Source organism: Quercus suber, unplaced genomic scaffold, assembly GCF_002906115.3.
Source record: "Quercus suber isolate HL8 unplaced genomic scaffold, Cork oak 2.0 scaffold_29, whole genome shotgun sequence".
Taxonomy (NCBI): Eukaryota; Viridiplantae; Streptophyta; class Magnoliopsida; order Fagales; family Fagaceae; genus Quercus; species Quercus suber.
Window position 1 is genome coordinate 1,833,107 of NW_027069494.1, and position 20,125 is coordinate 1,853,231.

The 20,125-nt window shown below is 33.0% G+C and overlaps 1 protein-coding gene across 1 annotated transcript; it reads right to left on the minus strand.

Annotated features, from left to right (window-relative positions):
* Positions 1 to 826: 826 nt before the first annotated feature.
* LOC111985233 (growth-regulating factor 1) lies at positions 827 to 5,348 on the minus strand. The gene is made up of 4 exons (XM_024016877.2): positions 4,656 to 5,348; positions 3,640 to 3,867; positions 2,420 to 2,816; positions 827 to 1,998 (listed from the first exon to the last, which is right to left on the minus strand). The coding sequence occupies exons 1-4, from the start codon at positions 5,047 to 5,049 to the stop codon at positions 1,158 to 1,160; spliced, it is 1,860 nt and encodes a 619-aa protein (XP_023872645.1). The 5' UTR covers positions 5,050 to 5,348; the 3' UTR covers positions 827 to 1,157.
* Positions 5,349 to 20,125: the final 14,777 nt, after the last annotated feature.

A 20,125-nucleotide genomic window follows, 5' to 3' on the forward strand; every position in this document is an offset into this window, starting at 1 on the left:
ATCCGGTGGAAATCCCGTGATCTCTGCCTAGATCTGGTGGAGGTTGACTCCTTTACTGACGTTCTCACAGTTTTGAGTGAAACCGAATCGACCCGTGGAAAATCTGACTCAATCCGACCCATAGGTAGTATTGGTCGGCAACAGGTTCACCAATCTGCCACCCGATGAAATTAGGTAATTTTCAGGTTGAATACAAACCCAACCCATAGACACTCCTAACAATAATATAATGAGCAATCCTCAATCCTTGCCTGTGGCATGCATTTTTCACATTCTGTGGGATTAGCTTTCAGCCTGTTAGGGTAAGTTTTAAATGATCTGTCGTTTTGAAATCTACAGATGGTCCAGCTCTATTAGATGCAAAACCAGTCAGATTAAAAAGACAACTATTGTTCAGATCAGAATTGAGAACCACAACAGATTTGATAGAAACATGAACAGAAACATTTATGTGCGTATTGATTCTTAGGCAGGCTATGCAGAAAAAGGCATTCATTTATTTGTTTCAACGTCCAACTATGTTCTACAACAAGTGGCTCGTTAATGATTCATTCTTAATGTGTAAAAGCTTTATAATGATTTAATGAGTTAACAGGGCTACAAAATGCCTTGAGTTACAAGTCATAAAATGAGCAAGCGGGTTGAGCAAGCTACTTGTTGCAAATTTCAGTTGGGCCGATAAGAGTAGTATCTTTTGCTCGTCTTATACATCGATTACAAGCTGCAACTAATGCATATCAGCTCGTGCAGACCACACCCGTGGACCCTACATCTTGTGAGAAATTAATTGCATAAAATAGATGAACAAGATAACTAAGCCAACAGCTAAAACCAAAATCTATCTTGGACTTGGACCTCGCCATCAATTCATCTCAACTACACCAACCACCACATTTGCCCAGTACCAAGAGTTTAGGATTGGTAAACAAACACAATATTACTAAACATGTGCACAGAAAGATAACGAAAATAAATAAAAGATTCTCAAAAAAAAACAACACCCACTTACACAAATCGTGAGGTGAAAAGATAGAACGGATTACCAAATTAAAAAGGATTAACAGACTAAATGGAACTCCAAAAACTAAACTCTTACAATGTTCAACTCATTTTTCATGCATCACCTAGTAGCTCCTTAGTTGGCCGGTTTTAAGCGGCTACAAGGCAGGCAATGACGATGATGAATTCACAAGAGTTGAGCCAAGGTCATTACAGAGGCTAGCCCCTTCAAGGGTCCTGTGGTTGTCAGCTCTTGGGCTACTTCCTGCACTGCTGTTAGAGAGAGACCCAAATGTGGTTTTCTGTAACACACCAGTTGGAGATGATCCTAAAGGAGGACTACTGTCCCAACCCGCAGTCATAAGGTTAAGTGCAGATGATCTCTTGCAATCCGCCACGTTGTTATTACTATGATGCAAAACCTCTCCAAGAGGACCACCCATGGAAGTTTCCCAAGAGATAGGAATCCAATTTGTTTGCCTTTGGTTTGGCTCATTGATGATGCTACTCACTCCCAAACCCATCCTTATTGGGTCTAACTCACGTGAGAGTCTGAGCGGCGAGAGAGCAGGTTTATCATTGGAGCTGGGAGAGGAAGTGGATGAGATGAAGTCTGAGGAAGCCATGGGGATTGAAATGGATAGTTGGGTCCTATCTGATTGCATGTCAAGCTCAGGCCAGGAAACAGATGAGCGATCAGATTGAATTTTAGGCCAGTCATCAATGAAATGGCGAAGAGACTGTTGTGATTCAGTTCTTCTATCACTAAGCTCTTGTGACGAACAGTTCATTAAGCTGGAGCTTTTATTAGAGGGGTTGAGGAGGGCATCAGAAGTGACTAGCCCAAACTCAGTTCTAGTGGATTCTTCATATGGGATTTGCTGTTTTTGAATCATGAATGAGTCTTCTTTAGGTTTATGGTCAATGGAGGAAGATAGAATGGAGAGGCCAGGTGTATCTTGCATTCTCTCACCCACATTATCTTTGTTAATAAACATCCTGCAAGAAAATTACCAAAACATCACTTAGAGCCACTACATAGTAGTATGAAAATTCAATTAGAGCCACTACTTGTCCTTAGTTATATAGTACTGCCTAAACAATACCCACAATTTATGCGGTAGCACTAAAAGTTTTAACAAATATAAACAAACGCTTCTTAATAAAGAATCTTGGACACCAGGACCAGTTACTATCAGCACTGCAAAGATGATATAATTGATTCTATGATTCTATTTCCTGTCCACTGTCATAAAACAAAACAAGATATAATAATAGTAACCAAAATGCATACAGTACCATGCTAACACACCAATTTAGATCATTATATGTCAAAGGTGAAGTCTGGCAGGGAATATATAGATGCCAAAATGATAAGAAATTCAGGTCCTTGAGATATTGCAATATTATTATTATTCACCTGTTGATGGTGGTGGCTGCAGAAGGATTAGATGCACCAGGCTGCAAGTTCTTGAGCTGTTGGTGAGCAGCAATGGCAAGGCTATTAGATGCACCACCGGGCACCACCACCGAAGCTGATGAGGATGATGCAATAGGACTCAGCTTTGAGATAGTGCTACTAGTGCTAGTGCTTGTAGTGGCAGTAGTAGTTGCAGTCCCGGAAACGGCATGGCCGGTTTGGCCTTCCACAGGCTTTCTTGAACGATGGCGGCCTCTGTTCATGTGCCTTTCACAATATTTCTGGTCGGCAACAGCATCTCTAGAGCACCGCCATTTCTTACCATCGGTCCTACGACACCTTCCGGGCTCAGGATCGGTGTTGTTGGAGAATCCAAGATGGAAAGAACCCCATCCCACTTGACACGCACAAAACAACCAAATACAAAAGCATCCAAAATCAAGAGCCAGATAAAATAGTAGTAACAAACAGGAATTTGGACATACACACTAAAAATCAAACAAGAAAACAAACACCAATATCAGTTTGTAGCAGAAGATTCTTTCTTTTGCCTTAATTTGTAGAGTAAGTTCAGATAGTACTTAGTAAGTTAGTACTAAGGTTTTTATTAAAAAGGCCCAGATAAAATAGTAGTGCTAACAAGAATTTTGACATAAACACTAAAGAAAACAAACCCAAAATTAGTTTAATTATATGCAGAAGCTTCTTTTTTCTTTGTTTTCTTTTTGAAGTAGGTTTAATTAGTACTTAGTAAAATAAATTTAGGAACCAGATAAACTAGCAGTTACAAAAAGCGTTATTGACATAAACAAACCAAAAATCAAAACAAGAAAACAGACACAATATTAGTTTATATGCAGAAGTTTCTTTTCTTTTTTATGATTTGTAAAGTAAGTTTAGTTAGTACTATGTAGTACTAAGATTTTTATTTGAATGGACAAAGTGATCTGTCACATATAGGAACAAAAACAGTGTTGTATAACAAGTGAAAATTAATAGAATACAGTAGGAATTGAAGGATTTAACAAAAGTGAGATACAGTGGCACATTAATTAAAACTTCTGCCCTCATACAGAGAGAGAGCGCGATGTGTCAAATGCAGCAATTTTAAATATCAAACGCACATTGAGAACAGCTTTAAGAGATAGACACGCCAATCTTGTGGAAGTAAAAAATCTTGCTTTCCTAGTTTTGCTAAAAGGAAGAGAAAAAAGACTTACATGTATTGGGTCTTAGAAGTCCCCCTGGAAAGCTAGAGAACCCAGCAGAATCAAGGGCTTTTCTAATGGGGATGAGCAAGTTAGATGGTACAGGCATATTTGCAGTCAAGTATTTGTAGATCAAGGCCTGGTGTTCTAGCTCCATCCATTGAGATGGAGTGAATGGCCCTCTAGCTCCTGCTAAAGCCCCATGCATGCTTGTACCATTCAAGCTCCCAGAACTATAGCCTGAAAAAGAAAACCAGAAAAGATTTAAAATAAACCACAGATAGAAAGTGTGAAGACAAGGAAGCCAAAATTTCAACCCATTTCCTAGCAAACTAGAAATAAAAAGTTCATTTTTTTTTTAGTGTAAAAAGATTGGAAAATCAAAAAGTGTGGAAAAGGGTGTTGGAGGGAACACAAAATTAGCTTGTCTGCAATATTTAAAGAGGCCACAACAAAAATCATGAATTTCTTAGTCTTTGCATAGCACCCAAAAAAAAAAAAATACAAAGAAAGTGATATATTAAAGAATGGTGGGAAAATTTCAATAAATAGAGGACTCAGAAGCAAAGAAAAAATGGGGCTTTTCTTGCTGTGAAAGCTCTTCGTATCTTAGCTATCTTTTATATTTGTTTTATTTACTTCTTTTGTGTCCTCTAGTCTCTAATGACTATCGTGTCTGAAATATTGCACCCCAAAAAAGAAGAAGCCATCTCCTAAAAACAAGTAGACAGAAGTATCAAGGTGAGAAGAATAGTTAAAGAGTTTTTTTAATTGACAAGACTCAAAACAAAGAGCCCCGGAGATTTCCTTGAAAAGACCCTCCACCAGTTCAGAGGAATCAAAACCCAAATAACCAATGACAACCCATCTTTAGACTTTAACATAATATATGTCCAATATATCCAACCCCACCAACAAACATTAAACCCAACCCAATCAATCTGATCATGAATCAATAATCTCCATGCAAGTACCTATTAAATAAAGACATTTCACTTTCACATCATCAAACTCCTTAATATATGTACCTGTATTTTTACCATAACCTGATAATGAATGATGAAAATAAGGCAATAATGTGGCATTGTGAGAATTCTTTTCAGCTAAAAAAGATTCTGATTTGGGACTAGAGAAGCTCAGCATTTGCTGCTGTTGTTGCTGACCATCAGAGTAGAGAGTAGTGTAATTAGATCTCAGTAAAGTGTTTCTGTGCTGAAGTTGCATTGTCTTGGAGGCAATAAAGTCATCAGTTTTAAGCAGCTTTGAGCTCCTCCAGTCATCTTCAGAGTTGCTAGATCTCTCTTGCTTAAACAGCCCAGATCCGTACCACTTCTGCTTTGTCTCAGGATCTGAAGCAAGTGAAGAAAAACCAGTAGCTTCTGAACCCACCAACCCATCCAAACCCACCACTCCAAAATCCATATAGATAAGCCCACCACCCAAAGACTTTTAGAAAACAACTAAGCTGAGGAAATGGAACATTGGGTCATTGGCTAAAAAGACAGAAGCTTGAAAGGTTGTGTGGAGGCGCATTTCAAGACTAGTGGGGTGGTAACTGATAAGCTAAGCTTAAACTGAAACTCAAAAAAACCAGAACTGGTTTTGTTTAGGAGTTGATGTTTGGAACACACATAAAATAATTGGGGAGAGAGAGGTAGAGAGAGATAGGGACTCAAGTGGGGAAAGAAAGGAAGAAACGGACCGAACAATGACCGTGCTAAATACTCTCTTTATATCTCGTGCATACTAACAAAAATATCCCCTTTTTTTTATTACTAGTATATATTATTATTATTATTATTATTATGATTAATATAGAAATATGATACAAAATAAAGTATCCTTTACTTAATATTGTCGTCTTTCCTCAGGAGGAAGAAAAGACTTGTAGTCTTGGAGAGTTGTGTGTGTATATAAATATATATATATATATATATAAGTAAAGTTATATCCAATAAACTAATGGAAATAAACTCTTTCAATTTTTTTTATTAAATTTTTATTAAAAAAAAAAAACAGCCTTTTTTTTCTTAACAATCTCAACTAAAAGTTGGAGAGAGATGTTTTTCCAAGATGCTAAGCTAACTTGAGACTAATGCAATAGGTGTGACTTATCCTAGACTATTATTATGTACTTATGTTTAATTAATGCTATTAAGTTCCATTGCACCAATAAAAAAAATATCCTTGACTATACTTTATTTTGGTTGTGTATATCTTTTATTTGTTTGGGAGGATATTTTTCTTTTAAATTTTTAGAAAATTTGTTTATCTTTTTTAATTATAAATTCACATTTTATAAATATAACTACTATAATTTTCAACAAATTAACGATCATATTTTATAATAAAAAAAATACATTCAATTTCAAATACACTCTTCCTCTTAAAAAATAAATCAAATACAATCAAGATTTCTTTATAATGTGAGTTGAAATAATCATTTGCAAATAATAAACACTTTTTACCCGTTAATTTTTTGTATGAATCTATTACTTTTTAATTGGTACTTTCAATAAATTATAAATTTAGATGTGGAAAATTGTTGATTTGCAAATGGCATTAGTTTATGACACACCGAAAACAAGGGTCTCTATGTTATTTTCTCCAAGTTCTAGATTTTGTTTGTGATTTTTTTTTTTTTTTAACTTATAAATATAATAGTATTTCGCATTTGGATAGAGACGTTAATAACAGAGAAGGTTTATTTTGCCTTGCAAAGTCCGCTAGCGGTTTTTTGATAGGATTTTCTCACTCATCTTAAAGTTAAAAGGCCAAAAAAGTGGTGAGCTGCATGAACAAAGATGCACTCTCCACGTGACACAGACGCCACTCAAAAATTCCACCCTCATCTCTCACTGTCCCTACTCTCTCACCCACCTGCCTCACCTATTTGCTAGTATTTCATTCTCTCTCTCTCTCTCTTGTAATGTAAAATGTTTTCCCCATCCCAAGAATTGGATTTTGATTCCCTATCCCTTAGATCTATATCTATATCACCGTCCATTTATCGGGCATAACTTTTTTTTTTTTTTTTGGGTGAAATGGGCATAACTTGTATCCAAAGGTAGACTCTCCCACAAGCAAGTATTTTTGCGGTAAGGAACAAAAGTATAACCAAAGAGAGAAATAAAGGTATCTACCATTTGCAATTGTGTGAAGAAAAATACTTGTCAAGGAAATACAATTAATAACCCTCCTACTTTTGGTGACTATGATTAATAACCTTCATCAATTCTCTTTGGTCTTATCTCTATGCATTGCTATTTTTCCATTTGTATAAAGGTTACATTATTGACTCAATAAAAAAACCAAGAAGGAAAAAAAAAAAAGAATTTTTTTAGATTCTCTTATTGGTTCTTAAGTTTACACCATTTTGAAAAAGTCTAACAAGTAACCACTAAACACAACAATTGTTTTTTTGTTATTTTGCATGGTGGGTTTGGATCTAGATTGCCTTTTTTCTTTCTTTTTTCTTTTTTCTTAATTTGAAGACTTATTGTTGGTCTTTGAGATCACTTTTGGCAATTGGTGGTCAAAGGGTTTGTTGTAATGTGATGATTTATATTCTAATGTTGAAAGATCCATAATCTGAACCCATTTTTTAAAAAGGATTTTCATATTCGTTGTGTATTATATATTGCAAGTGTTGCGAAAGATGCATAGATGATTTTAATAAAATTCCAAAGCACATGGCCTCCATGACCAAGTAAGCTTCCAGATGGTTTTTTCTCTTCATGCCTAGAGCAAAATTCTCTTTCCACAACTTGCCTTTTTAAACTGTGAACATCCTTCTAAGAAAAGTTTTAATTTAAGATTCTTTGGATGATTGTGCCAATAACTCGTGCAAGTGTCAATTAAACCTTATAATCTTAGGTTTTGCTTAATTATCATTACTCTAATGCTATTTTTTTTTTTTTTTTGGGTGAAATGGGCATAACTTGTATCCAAAGGTAGACTCTCCCACAAGCAAGTATTTTTGCGGTAAGGAACAAAAGTATAACCAAAGAGAGAAATAAAGGTATCTACCATTTGCAATTGTGTGAAGAAAAATACTTGTCAAGGAAATACAATTAATAACCCTCCTACTTTTGGTGACTATGATTAATAACCTTCATCAATTCTCTTTGGTCTTATCTCTATGCATTGCTATTTTTCCATTTGTATAAAGGTTACATTATTGACTCAATAAAAAAACCAAGAAGGAAAAAAAAAAAAGAATTTTTTTAGATTCTCTTATTGGTTCTTAAGTTTACACCATTTTGAAAAAGTCTAACAAGTAACCACTAAACACAACAATTGTTTTTTTGTTATTTTGCATGGTGGGTTTGGATCTAGATTGCCTTTTTTCTTTCTTTTTTCTTTTTTCTTAATTTGAAGACTTATTGTTGGTCTTTGAGATCACTTTTGGCAATTGGTGGTCAAAGGGTTTGTTGTAATGTGATGATTTATATTCTAATGTTGAAAGATCCATAATCTGAACCCATTTTTTAAAAAGGATTTTCATATTCGTTGTGTATTATATATTGCAAGTGTTGCGAAAGATGCATAGATGATTTTAATAAAATTCCAAAGCACATGGCCTCCATGACCAAGTAAGCTTCCAGATGGTTTTTTCTCTTCATGCCTAGAGCAAAATTCTCTTTCCACAACTTGCCTTTTTAAACTGTGAACATCCTTCTAAGAAAAGTTTTAATTTAAGATTCTTTGGATGATTGTGCCAATAACTCGTGCAAGTGTCAATTAAACCTTATAATCTTAGGTTTTGCTTAATTATCATTACTCTAATGCTTTGAAATTGCATCGATGTTCTTTTAAGGGAGGGATTAATGACCACTAGTTGTTATTTATAGCCCAATGTAGATGCAGACTCTTTAAGATCTCCTCGTAAATTTTATGCATTTTGTTTTGTAGTATTTTCATAAAATAGTATTAAATTTTTGTTTTTAAAAATATGATCCGAAAAATTAGTTTCCGTACAAATAACAAATTACTGTGATAAAATTTTGAGTTCACATGTTGGATCCATAAAAAATTTTAAATGAATAAACGTAGATTGAGATGAGTTTAAAAGCTTTCATCCATTCTTCCTTCTCATTTAACCTATAAACAATAAATAAGTAAACAAATGAGTATGGATTCAAGAGATAATTATTCACTTGTTCAAATTGTGTGTCTATAATGTTTTTTAATTAGCTTAATTATAATTTTATTGCCGAATATGGAACTTAAGTTCAAATTAAGCCTACAACAAAAATTAATTGAAGTTTTGGTATGATACTAAAGTAATTGTTATAGTGTGGATGTCATGAGTTTTATTCGTTCTCAATGTAGTCATTCCATCCACTTACATTCAATTCTCACTGCTAAGTTTACTAAGATAACGTTGTTTTAAAAAGTTAACAACAATTATAGACTGAATTAGATGTAGACACTAACTTAAAATCATATTAAAGTTAAAGAGCTAAATTAAAGAAAAAAAAAACTTAAATGGTAGAATTAAAAACATATCAAAATATTGAACCTTTTCTTTTTTATTTATGTGTAGAAGTAATCTGTCATTTCAAAATAATGTGATCTCTTCACGTAAGTATTTTCCAGTTGTGCTTAGCTAAAGAATAAATAAATAAAATATTGTATTTTCCAATTTTTTAACAAAGATATATAAAATCAGAATTGCGTCTTCTCGTGAAGAAGGTATTTTCATAGAATTGCATCATATCGTGCCAAGCAAGTGTTTTTTTCCTTCTTGCCAAGCCCAATATGTCCAGATTTATCTATAGTAGATATTTCTGGTACACCCATACTAAGGCAAAATGTTTGACACTTCGCACTATTCTAACCTTATAAGAAAAATGATGTATATATAAGCGTGGTTGTTTAGTGATCATTGGGCTTGTTCTTAAGTGATTTGGAATGTCGAGATTCCAGGTTCAAATCTCGCAATGGAAAGTGCTTGGAAAAAACTTCACGCCCCCAGTGCTTTTGTGGGACTTGGACAATGGCTATGAATCGCCGATTCCTAGTAACCTTCAGATGGGGATGCCACTTTGATCTCCCCAACCTAAATAGTGTTCCTTGCACGTCTTCTAGAATCAATACCAAACGCAAAAGATGAAATTTGCTAGTTTTTTCTCCCTTCGTGGTTTATTTCAATTCATCCCAAAGTGAAAACATCTCGGGGAAAACATGGGCCCTTTCCAAGTCCTTGCATTTGACTAATAAGGATTTTGAGGTCCCAACCACACAGCTGTTCCAAACCATTTATTGGTGAAGCCTAACTAAGATTTACTAAAGCTATGTAGTATAGTTAGTACGAGAATCGACCATAAGGGTACGTAAGGAGTAATAACTACGAACTATAATTCTTACTTATTTGTTTCCCCTCTTTCCCCAGCAACAAGTTTGTTCACAACAACTTTAACACTGTTGAAAACAATATTTACTTGGGTAGTTCAAACCATTTATATTCATATTTTGACGCAATAACTAGAACAAAGAAATCATCCTAACATTATTGTTGCTGTAGTAGTTGTGCTGCTGTTGTAGTAGGCTCTTTTTAGAGCTTTCAATATTCGATGTGTTTCACTTTACACTTTGGTCTATTAATTTATGGTAGACAATAGTCACATCAGTTTCCAGTCTTTCCACGGGCAACGGGGCAAGGACTAATTTCTATGTAGCTAGGCCAAGATGTAGATGATTCATAATTCTGTTTTCAGGGGAACGTCTTAAAGCTAGAAATTATAGTTAATGAGTTATGACAATGATAGGAGGAAAGTCTGAGCTCGACAGCCAAATTAATAGCTTCCAAGTATTTATGACCCTTATGCCGACATTTTTCCTCGTGAGTGGTGGATTTATATCATGCTCACTACACTTTTAATCAAATTTGGTCTAAAAAATTAACTTTTGTTGCTTGAACTAATCTTCTATTCACATACAATTATTATTACATCGAACCTCAATACTCTACTAGTATTCTATTGAGAGAGAGATTTAAATGATGTACTGAGTGAATTCGACAAATGTATTGAGCACACGGTTCATTTTTAAATTTTGTTGACAATTTATTGAGCCTAATGCATGAGGCTTTTGGATGAGTTTAGTTAAAATTATGTATATTAGTATAAAACTTACAAGGTTAGGCATGTATGACTTGGATTAGTATAGAGAGGTTGATTGAGGGTCTATATCATTATTATTATTTTTTAATAGTTTTTTACAATACTAAGGTACAATGTATAATTAGTTATACCCTATTGTGGTGGGTTCGAGTTAGCTCAACTAACTTAACTAGTAAAGTTTTTTATGGTTGTATAAGAGATCTAAAGTTCAATCCCTGCCTATACCAAAAATTGATTAATGTCTTAGTCTGATAATAAAGAACTATCATTAGGAGCGAACGTCATAAGTTAAAACTTTCTCTAAAAAAAAGTTATACCCTATTGCTGATGACGGCAGGAACCTCATGAATCAGCTCCCTTCTTTGAAAATTTACTGCTTTAGGAAAGCCAATGCTTGTGCTGGTGGTCTGGCTAGAAAAACAGTAAACCTCCAACATGTCTTTTGTATTTTAGACTCTCCACCTATGAAGATGTCTTATCTTTTGCTTCATGAATTTTATGGTTTGTTTTGTAATCGAATTTGCACTGTTACTACCTTTGCGGCTGCTCTTTGGTTTTGGTCAATATGATTTCCTATTACCAAAAAAAAAAAAGGGGGGTACAATGTACTATTGCTTCTTGTGTAATTTGAGTAAAAGAATAGTCCCCCTTTTTTTATTCGCTTTGTGCCATGTATAAATTGATATTAACGAGTACATTGGTACTTGGATGTAGACATTATTGAATACACACTCAATAATGTCTTCCAATTGTGATTCTAGCTGCAGAAATGTTGGCATAGAGTAACTTCAACATCAGCTTGAGATCATACACTCCACTGTAGTCCATAAGCTATCTCATCCAAATAAAATCCAAATTTTTATGCTATATTATTGTTTGGATTGGACTATTTATTACTACTATACAAAACTTCAACATCATTTATTGCAGTTCATTGAATGTTTTCAATTGTTGATCAATCATGAATGAAAAGCAAACAATTTGGTCCTTCATTTTCTTTACTTATTTAATTTAGATGGAGGAAATAAATTGCGAATTAGGGTATGCTAGGGTTTTTAATTATGATAACTTAAAATCCTAATAAGTAATAATTAAATAAATGATTCAAAAATTATCATGTCATCAATATTTTAAATGAGTGCCAAAATAGTGCTAGTAAACGGATTAAGATCAAGCGCAATAACCCGCCAATTGTGGTCATTGCACAGTGCAATAGTTCTTAAATTGTTGAGATTGAAATTTAATCTCAACCTTTGATCAATTTTTTTTTTTAACTTTTAATTTTGTTATTTTTTGACTTTATTAACTATTCTCTACTATTCTCTCCCACACCTATTGCGCCCTGATCCAACATCCTAGTAAACATTTGTTGAATTAAAATCCTCAAAAATTCTTATAACAACTCTATGTTGGAATTATTAAAATCTGGACTATTCATGGTTAGATGAACGATGGGCGTATCAAACAATTCAAAGTTAAGTCACTATAAGTTAAGGTGCAATTTGTAGTAATGACTTGTATAACAATCAATATATGTTTTAAAAACCACGCAGTAGAAATAATCAGAAAAATATAAGTACTTGAGAAGTGTAAAACATGGGGGGCAAGGACCAGGTTTAAAGTTTTTAAGAAAAAGTTTTATACACATATACACTTAAATTATGTTAGAGTATAATTTTATCTTGGGGAGAAAAATAACAGGAAAAATGAGTTTATTTATATTTTTGAAATTGGATGAGGGTTTGACCATGACGATGTCATAAATAATTAAGAAATATAATAGTTCCACATTGAAAAATGAATAAATTTTAATAAAAATAAGTATTACAAGGCTTACATTAAAAGAATGAAGGAATATAGTATGCTTCTTCCTCAAAAATAAAATTCTCAAATGAAAATGATTACAAGTCTCACGTTCGATACTACTACTAAGCCATGATGAATTGAATTCAAAAAAATCTCATCTTTCCATGACAATAATATTAAGTTGCAAAGTAATTGGATTATATAACACTTTTTTTAAGAAAATATTATATGATAATAATATTAAGTTAAAAAAATAATTGGACTTTATAAAACATTTTTTAAGAAGATATTATATGCTTTGGGTGAAAAGTTGATAAATTTATAAACTTATGTTTTGAGTTGTGGATTAGGAAGCGGCTGAGATTGTTCCGAATACATGACGTCTTCTTCAGTTGAATCATTCGCACGGGTTAGAACTGGATTAGGCCCCGCGAAATTTATAAATGGTCTTTTGTATGTGATTGAATGACTCTTTGAGAGCAATAAAATTTATTTTATATGTAAAGGGGATAAGTAAATGAGAGCGAGATTACATCTAATGTCATTTTATGTATGGCTTTTGACCTTTCTAATAGGAGTGATAGTATTCTACATAACTTGTGAATGCGACATAATGTTAACAAGTTAGGGTTGAGCCTTAATAATTTTGTGTCAATTTCAAGTCAATCTTAACACGCCCTATTAATTAAAAATGTTATGCAAGTTGAGTCGTGTCATGTCACTTGTTTAATAAATGTATTATATTAAGGTTGAAGGATCTTAATACGATTAATAAACATGTTTTATTTATATCGACATATATAATCAAATATTCATAAATTTACATAATATAATTAAACTCGACACAAGAACACGAATGGTCAACCCTACTTTAAAATGAGAGTTGTGCTGACTCACTCAATTTTATTTTTGTTTATTCTGATTTTTGTTTCAAATAGTTTTCTGCTTTGGCCAAAACGGAAAGCAAAAGAAAAAAGAAAAAGAGAAAGCTAGCCTGAAAACTATTTTAAAACAAAAACGAAAAAGAAAAGAAAAACACTTTAGGAATGATATGATGAAGCATGTATTAGATTTTCTTTCTTTCTTTTTTGGGATGAATCTGAAAATATACAATGTAATAGACATCTAAACAAATTAATCAATCCAATATCTAACTAAGAGGCTACTAATTTTATAACTTAACTGATTAAATCTTTCTTTTTTTTAATTTCAATAAAAACGTTCAGATTCATCTCCATTTTTCCTATGGGAAATTTTTTTTACTTGGCGCGTGGGATGTTAAGGTTTAATTACTACGTAGACAAGACAATTCCTGCAAAGACAGCAGTAAAAGAGGCAATGGAGAGAGCAATCGAACCACACAAAAACAAAGTTACTAATAATAAATAATAAATAAATAAAAACAATAATGCAACCACTACACATTATTAGTTTGAATAAAGCAAGCAAAGCTATCTCTATCCCATCATATCATCTCGGATTCCTCGCTCCAAAACACACACACACGCCATTTCTATCTTTTTTTTTTTCCTAGAGAAGAAGAAGAGAGAGAATAGATATTATCTACAGTGATATTGACGTGTCAACAGAGGGTGTCGTGGTAATGAAAGTGCCACCTGGGGTCCCCAACATTTGGTCCCCGTAGATATTTATGATTATGAAAAATTCTAATGTCAGCCTCAAAACCACAACTTTGTCAACAGTGGGTTCATGTCTGGGAGGGAGAAGTTATGGTTTTAAGTGGAGCGCCAGAATTACTCAATGATTATGGGTCCGTTTGGATAGTACTTATTGTTGTTGAAAGTTGATAAAAACTGATTGTTGCTGAAAACACTGTAGCAAAATAATTTTTAAATGTGTAAATAGTGTTATGGGACCCACTTTTAATATTAAATATTACGTAAACAGTGCATGAACAGTGTGTGCACAGTGCATGCACAGTAACTTTTGTCCCCCAAAGTCAACAACTGCGGCAGGAAAAAAAAAAAAAAAGGAGAAAACGCAAGTGCTGAAACGTGCCGTGACTTTACTCCCTATCCAAACCCACACTATATGTCGCTAGCAAGATATTTGTGAGTTGTGACTCCAATTTATGATCTTGGTTCTTATATTATTTGTTAAGTCGTAAATTGTGTTATTTTATTTCAAAATTAATTAGTGACTAAAAAGATATTTAAATTTTTTTATGGCTTTCGATACCACACTACATGGGTTTGTTTTTAGAATAATTATGAGAAGTCAAATTGTGATTCTACCATTATATTTACTATTATTTTTCTTTTTCTACTGTGTGTGCCTATAATAAAGCTCTAAAACAATGGACAATGACAATAATACTGAAATGAGAGAGAGAGAGAGAGAGAGAGGGGTGGTGGGGTTTCTCTTCAACACAACGATTGGGTGTTGGGCTTAATGAGAGCGGGTTGTAGATTTAGTTAATTCGCTTCCTATTCACCGACAGGCTCGGCCTTAGCCAAATTTTAATGGCCCACCAACCCCAATCAATATAATAATGACTGTGCTGAGTTGCTCATATTTCATGTCAACCTTGTGTTTGTGGACCTGCCTTTACTTACAAAAAGCTTCTCTCTTTGTTCAGGGTTCTCTTTATTATGGAGTAGATTTTACTTTTGGTTTTAAAATTTTGTGTTCAAATGCCGACAAGTTCAACTTCTTAGTTAAATACCCCTAAGCTTTATTAGGTTGATGAACTCATTAGTTTAGAGTGTTTCATGATCAATCAATCGCTCTATCAGTTTATAAGAATTTTAGAGTGTTTTATGAACATGGAGTGAATAAATATACAGTCAAATATACATATTATTTAGTTTCCCTGTTTGATATAAGTGATTTCAATGAAATGTAAATAAGTTGGGATTTGATTAAGTTATATATATATATATAATGATTAAATGTGAGCTTTTAAAAACTTGTATATAAAAGAACAAGTTGACCTTATTTCATTTTCAAGTTGTACTGTGTACCAAACAAAACTTTAGTAAAAAAAAAAAAAGTGAAAGTGTACGAAAAGGTTCGTTATTTTGGAAATTACTAAGCAAATAATCCAAAAAAGAGAGGGAAAAATATTATACGTAAGGACATATAGTCATAAGGTAAGTCTCTTGTCTAGTAATTCCGTACATTATAAAAGAAAAAATGAATTTGATAAAAACACATATCGTACCCGTGTCACCTCCCAACCCCACACCGACATAAGGAAGGGGGTAGGGGCCATAAGCCCATAAACATCCTAGCTCTATAAAAAATTAGGAGAAAAATCAAACCATATTGTATAAAGTGTTGGTTACTGTAACTCTGAGGTTCGTGTTAAACTTAACTCATCAACGCTCAACAGTAGATGCTTAAAGTGAACTGTAATTGAAAGGATGTTTTTTAAGTCAAACTTGTTAAGTTGTTATAGCGAATGGTATCTTTTAACATGCGTGGTGTTTCCCACCATTGGGTTTGATTGCCTCAGGAAAATGTACTATTGTGACGTGCCTAGACGCCATCACTGAAAAAAGCTTGAGATATTAGTCAATTTTATTGTGGGTAGCACAGTTAGGCGTTCGATAAACTATTTTATATTATATTATTGTATTTTATGTCAGAACTTTGACTAATTTTATAGAATGTGAACTAATAAATTTAATTGAATGCTTTCACCCAAAAAAAAAAAAAACAGTCAATTGAATGTTTAATTTAGCATGTAAAACACCTTTAATATTTAGATCCTTAAATTACAAATTATCAATTTAAGTTTATTATCAAACAATGTATTATAGAATATGAAAATAAACTAAAACAGAATTGATAAAATAATTTAAACCAAATAAAATCACAACCACAGCAGAAATTAAATAGCAAAGATTAAGTGAAGAGAGATGCAAACACAAAAACAACACAGAGATGTGTTGTCGAAGAGGAAACCAAAGTTCTCGGCGTAAAACCTCTCCACCGCCCTCTAGGCGGTCAATAATCCACTAGAGAATCAAATTGGGATACATGAATAGCAGAAGACCCTCCAAGCCTAATATACCCAGTGTACCTAAGCCTTCTAAGTTTCTTGCTCCAACGAGATTACGCCGAACATTTGTCTTCTCTAACTTATCGGATTCCGCTATAGCCTATAGCATCAACCAATATCAATTGGTTCATTCCTAACTACTTCCCAAATACCAAATAACCTTCTCACAAATATAGGTATGATAAGATAAGGATTTAGCTAATATACCTCTTAAGGATGTAACAATGGAGAGGGTGAGAGTAGAGAAATTTGGAGAATCAAGAATGAAGATTGTGGATGAGTCAATCTTGTTTTTCTCTAAGGTTTCTCTCTCAAAATTCTCTCTGAAAACTATTTACAATACGTGGGTATAAGGGGTATTTATACTAGTGTGTGTTTAGAATGCGAAAGGTCAGGTTTGTTACAAACAAAGCTGTTTGGCGACTTGGCCTTGCGACTTGACTAAGTCACAAGTTTAAGTCGCAAGCTAACTGTCTGGCCATACTGGAAGTTTTGTCCTATAGTACTTCAGCTGGCGTGACTCTTCAGCTCTTCTGCATGCTTCACACATATGCCTCATTTGACAACTTGCATCAGCTCTTCTGCATGCTTCACACATATGCCTCATTTGACAACTTGCAAGCTACAAGCCAGTCGCGAGGCCTTGCTTGAATGCACACTTTTGAGTTTTTATTCACACTCTCTTACACACTACCCTTACATAATTCTCACCTAAATACAGGGGTTATAAATACTAAATTATAAGCAAATTGACACGGAATCAAGGCAACATAATGATTGATTAAATTCAATCTTACATTAATGGTTTATGTTTTACTTGTCATTTCAGCTATAATTTTAGTCACTTTTTTAATTTATATTAATTTTTTATTAAGTGAATTCCACAATAAATAATCATTAACAACACCGTAAGATAGATTTCCCTATTATTATTATTCTTTTTTGGTACTGAGAAATTCGAGAATTGAATTAATTTAAAAGACTATTGTACTATTTTTTGCTATTGTCAAATTTGTTTTTGTATGTCCTTAGGAAAAAAATGTTAGAGCAACCACATTAGTGGTTACAAAAGTTTGTAAAATACACAAAGTGCTTAATTTTGCACATTTTAACCAAAATAAAAATAAAAAATACCCACATAAGTCCTTGCAAAAATGTGCAAATATTTTAATATTTTTTTATCTCTCTCTCTCTCTCTCTCTCTCTCTCTCTCTCTCTCTCTCTCTCTGATAACCCTCACCGCCAACCACATAGACTCAGCACTACCACCCACATCACCACAACTCAACACCACCAAACACCATCACTACAACCCAGCACCACCAACCACCATCACCACAACATAGACACAACCACAAAATCAATCAAAAATCAAACACACCCACACACAGACACACCAATAAACAGAAAGAGAGCATTTTTGTGAACTTGTGGCTGTGGGTCAATTGAAACGATGCTTGTGGTGCTTTGATTTGATTGCGGATCGTTGCTTATGGATCATTGATCAGTGATCGTAGATTGGAGAGGCAATTTCAGCACCATCGCCATTGCCATCGATGCATGTGGATCGGTGATGTGGATTGGTGCTGGTGGTGTAAATAGGTGCTTGTGGGTCGATGGATATCGATGGTGCTTGTTGATTTTAATGGTTGTGGTGCTTGTGATGGAGTGTTGATCTGACCATGAGAGAAAGAAGAAGAAAGAAGAGGAAGAAAAAGAAAGAAGAAACAAGATAGAGATAAGGAAAAAGAAAGAAGATGAAGAATAAGAAAAAAGAATCGGCATAGTAGGATAGGATAAAATAATATATAAAAAAAAAAGAATATACAAATATTATTTATATTAAAAATATAGTATATAATAGATGAACTGATGTGGGTGTTTTGTAAAAGTGATAATGTAAAATATAAAAAGTAGTTTTTTTTTTTGTAAAATAGACAAAATCTTTTAGAATAACTGATATGGTTGATACACGTCTATTTAGAAAAAGAAAAGGTTTTATATGTAATTATTATTATTTTTTATATTGTTGTTGTATAACAAAATTTTTATATTCTATTTTTAAATAAAAATAGTATAAATTGGGTGTTCGTTAAAAATAATAATAATAATAAAAAATAAAAACCCGAAAATTGGGCAGATGCAAAGCGTGTTGTACTATAACAAGACAATTTAGGTAATCCCTCAACCTCAAGGCGACCAAAAGGACAGTCCTACACTTTGGCCTACGGTATACCTCGTTTAAGTGTTTTGTTTCTTGCTTTACTCTTTAGAGACTCTTTAATGTTCTTATAAAATATAAAATACCTCAACCATAAAAAAATATTTAAATCCTAATCATTTATAAAAATAAACAATTTACTTAGTATGCGTTCGGATAGGTGTTTCACCAGCTGCGTTTGCATTTTTTTATTTTTGATGCGTGCGTTTCAGTTTTCAAGAGACCATATACACTGTTCAGTAGGTTCTATGCACTGTTCATTAGACCCACAAGTATTTTATTAAAAAAATATTAAAAATGGGTTCCACACTATTATTTACACATTTAAAATTTATTTTGCTAAAGTGTTTTCAATTTTTAACAAAATAAGCGGTATCCAAACGGAGTCTTAATTTAGCATGCGTTTTTGCATTTTGCAATCTTGGGTCCTATAACACTGTTCACAGGCCAATTTGTGAAAAATGCAGCAATAAATTTGCTACAGTGTTTTGCATTTTAAAAATTATTTTGTTACAGTATTTTCAGTAATAAGTTTTCAGTTTTCAGCAAAATAAACGGTATCCAAATAGACCCTTAGGGCACGTTTGGTAAACTGTAATAGACACTGTAATGTAATAGATATTCCTTTAGCATAACTATTCTGCTGTTTGATTGTGTTTTTTATCACAATGAATAGTTTTTCCTTATGAATAGTTATTCTTCAAAATAAGGAATAACTATTTCTTATAAAAAATACCGAAAATATATTCCTTTACCTTATGTAATAATTTTTTTTTTAAATTTCCTAAAAAGTCATTAGTTGCCACATCTTCAAAATCAGAGAAAATAAAATTTTCTTATTGTTAATTATTATCTCTATTTTGAACACCCTAAAATAAGTGTATTTTAGGAAATTTGACTTAAAAATGATTTAATTACACATTCTTTTTATACTTTAATAAATTGTGGATGCATATTCAAGATTCTATTCTTAAATGGTCACCAAACTAATTAATAATAATACTTATTAGATTTCAACTTAATGTACTCCTTGTAACACTTATTCTTATTTCCATGTAATAATCATTACAGTGTACCAAACGTACTCTTAGTGTGTGTTTGGGATGAACTGAATTTTTCAGCTTATCTCCACTTTTAGCTTATTTTTTGTTACTATTTACGAGTTTCACTGCATTTTTTGATACTATTCATGTGTCCTACTATATTATTTAGCTTATTTTTTAACATTTTTTTTATACTTTCATCAAAAAAAATTTGATTTTAACTAAATAAGCTATTTCAAATGGACACTTAGTCTCATAGCATTATTAGTTTTTA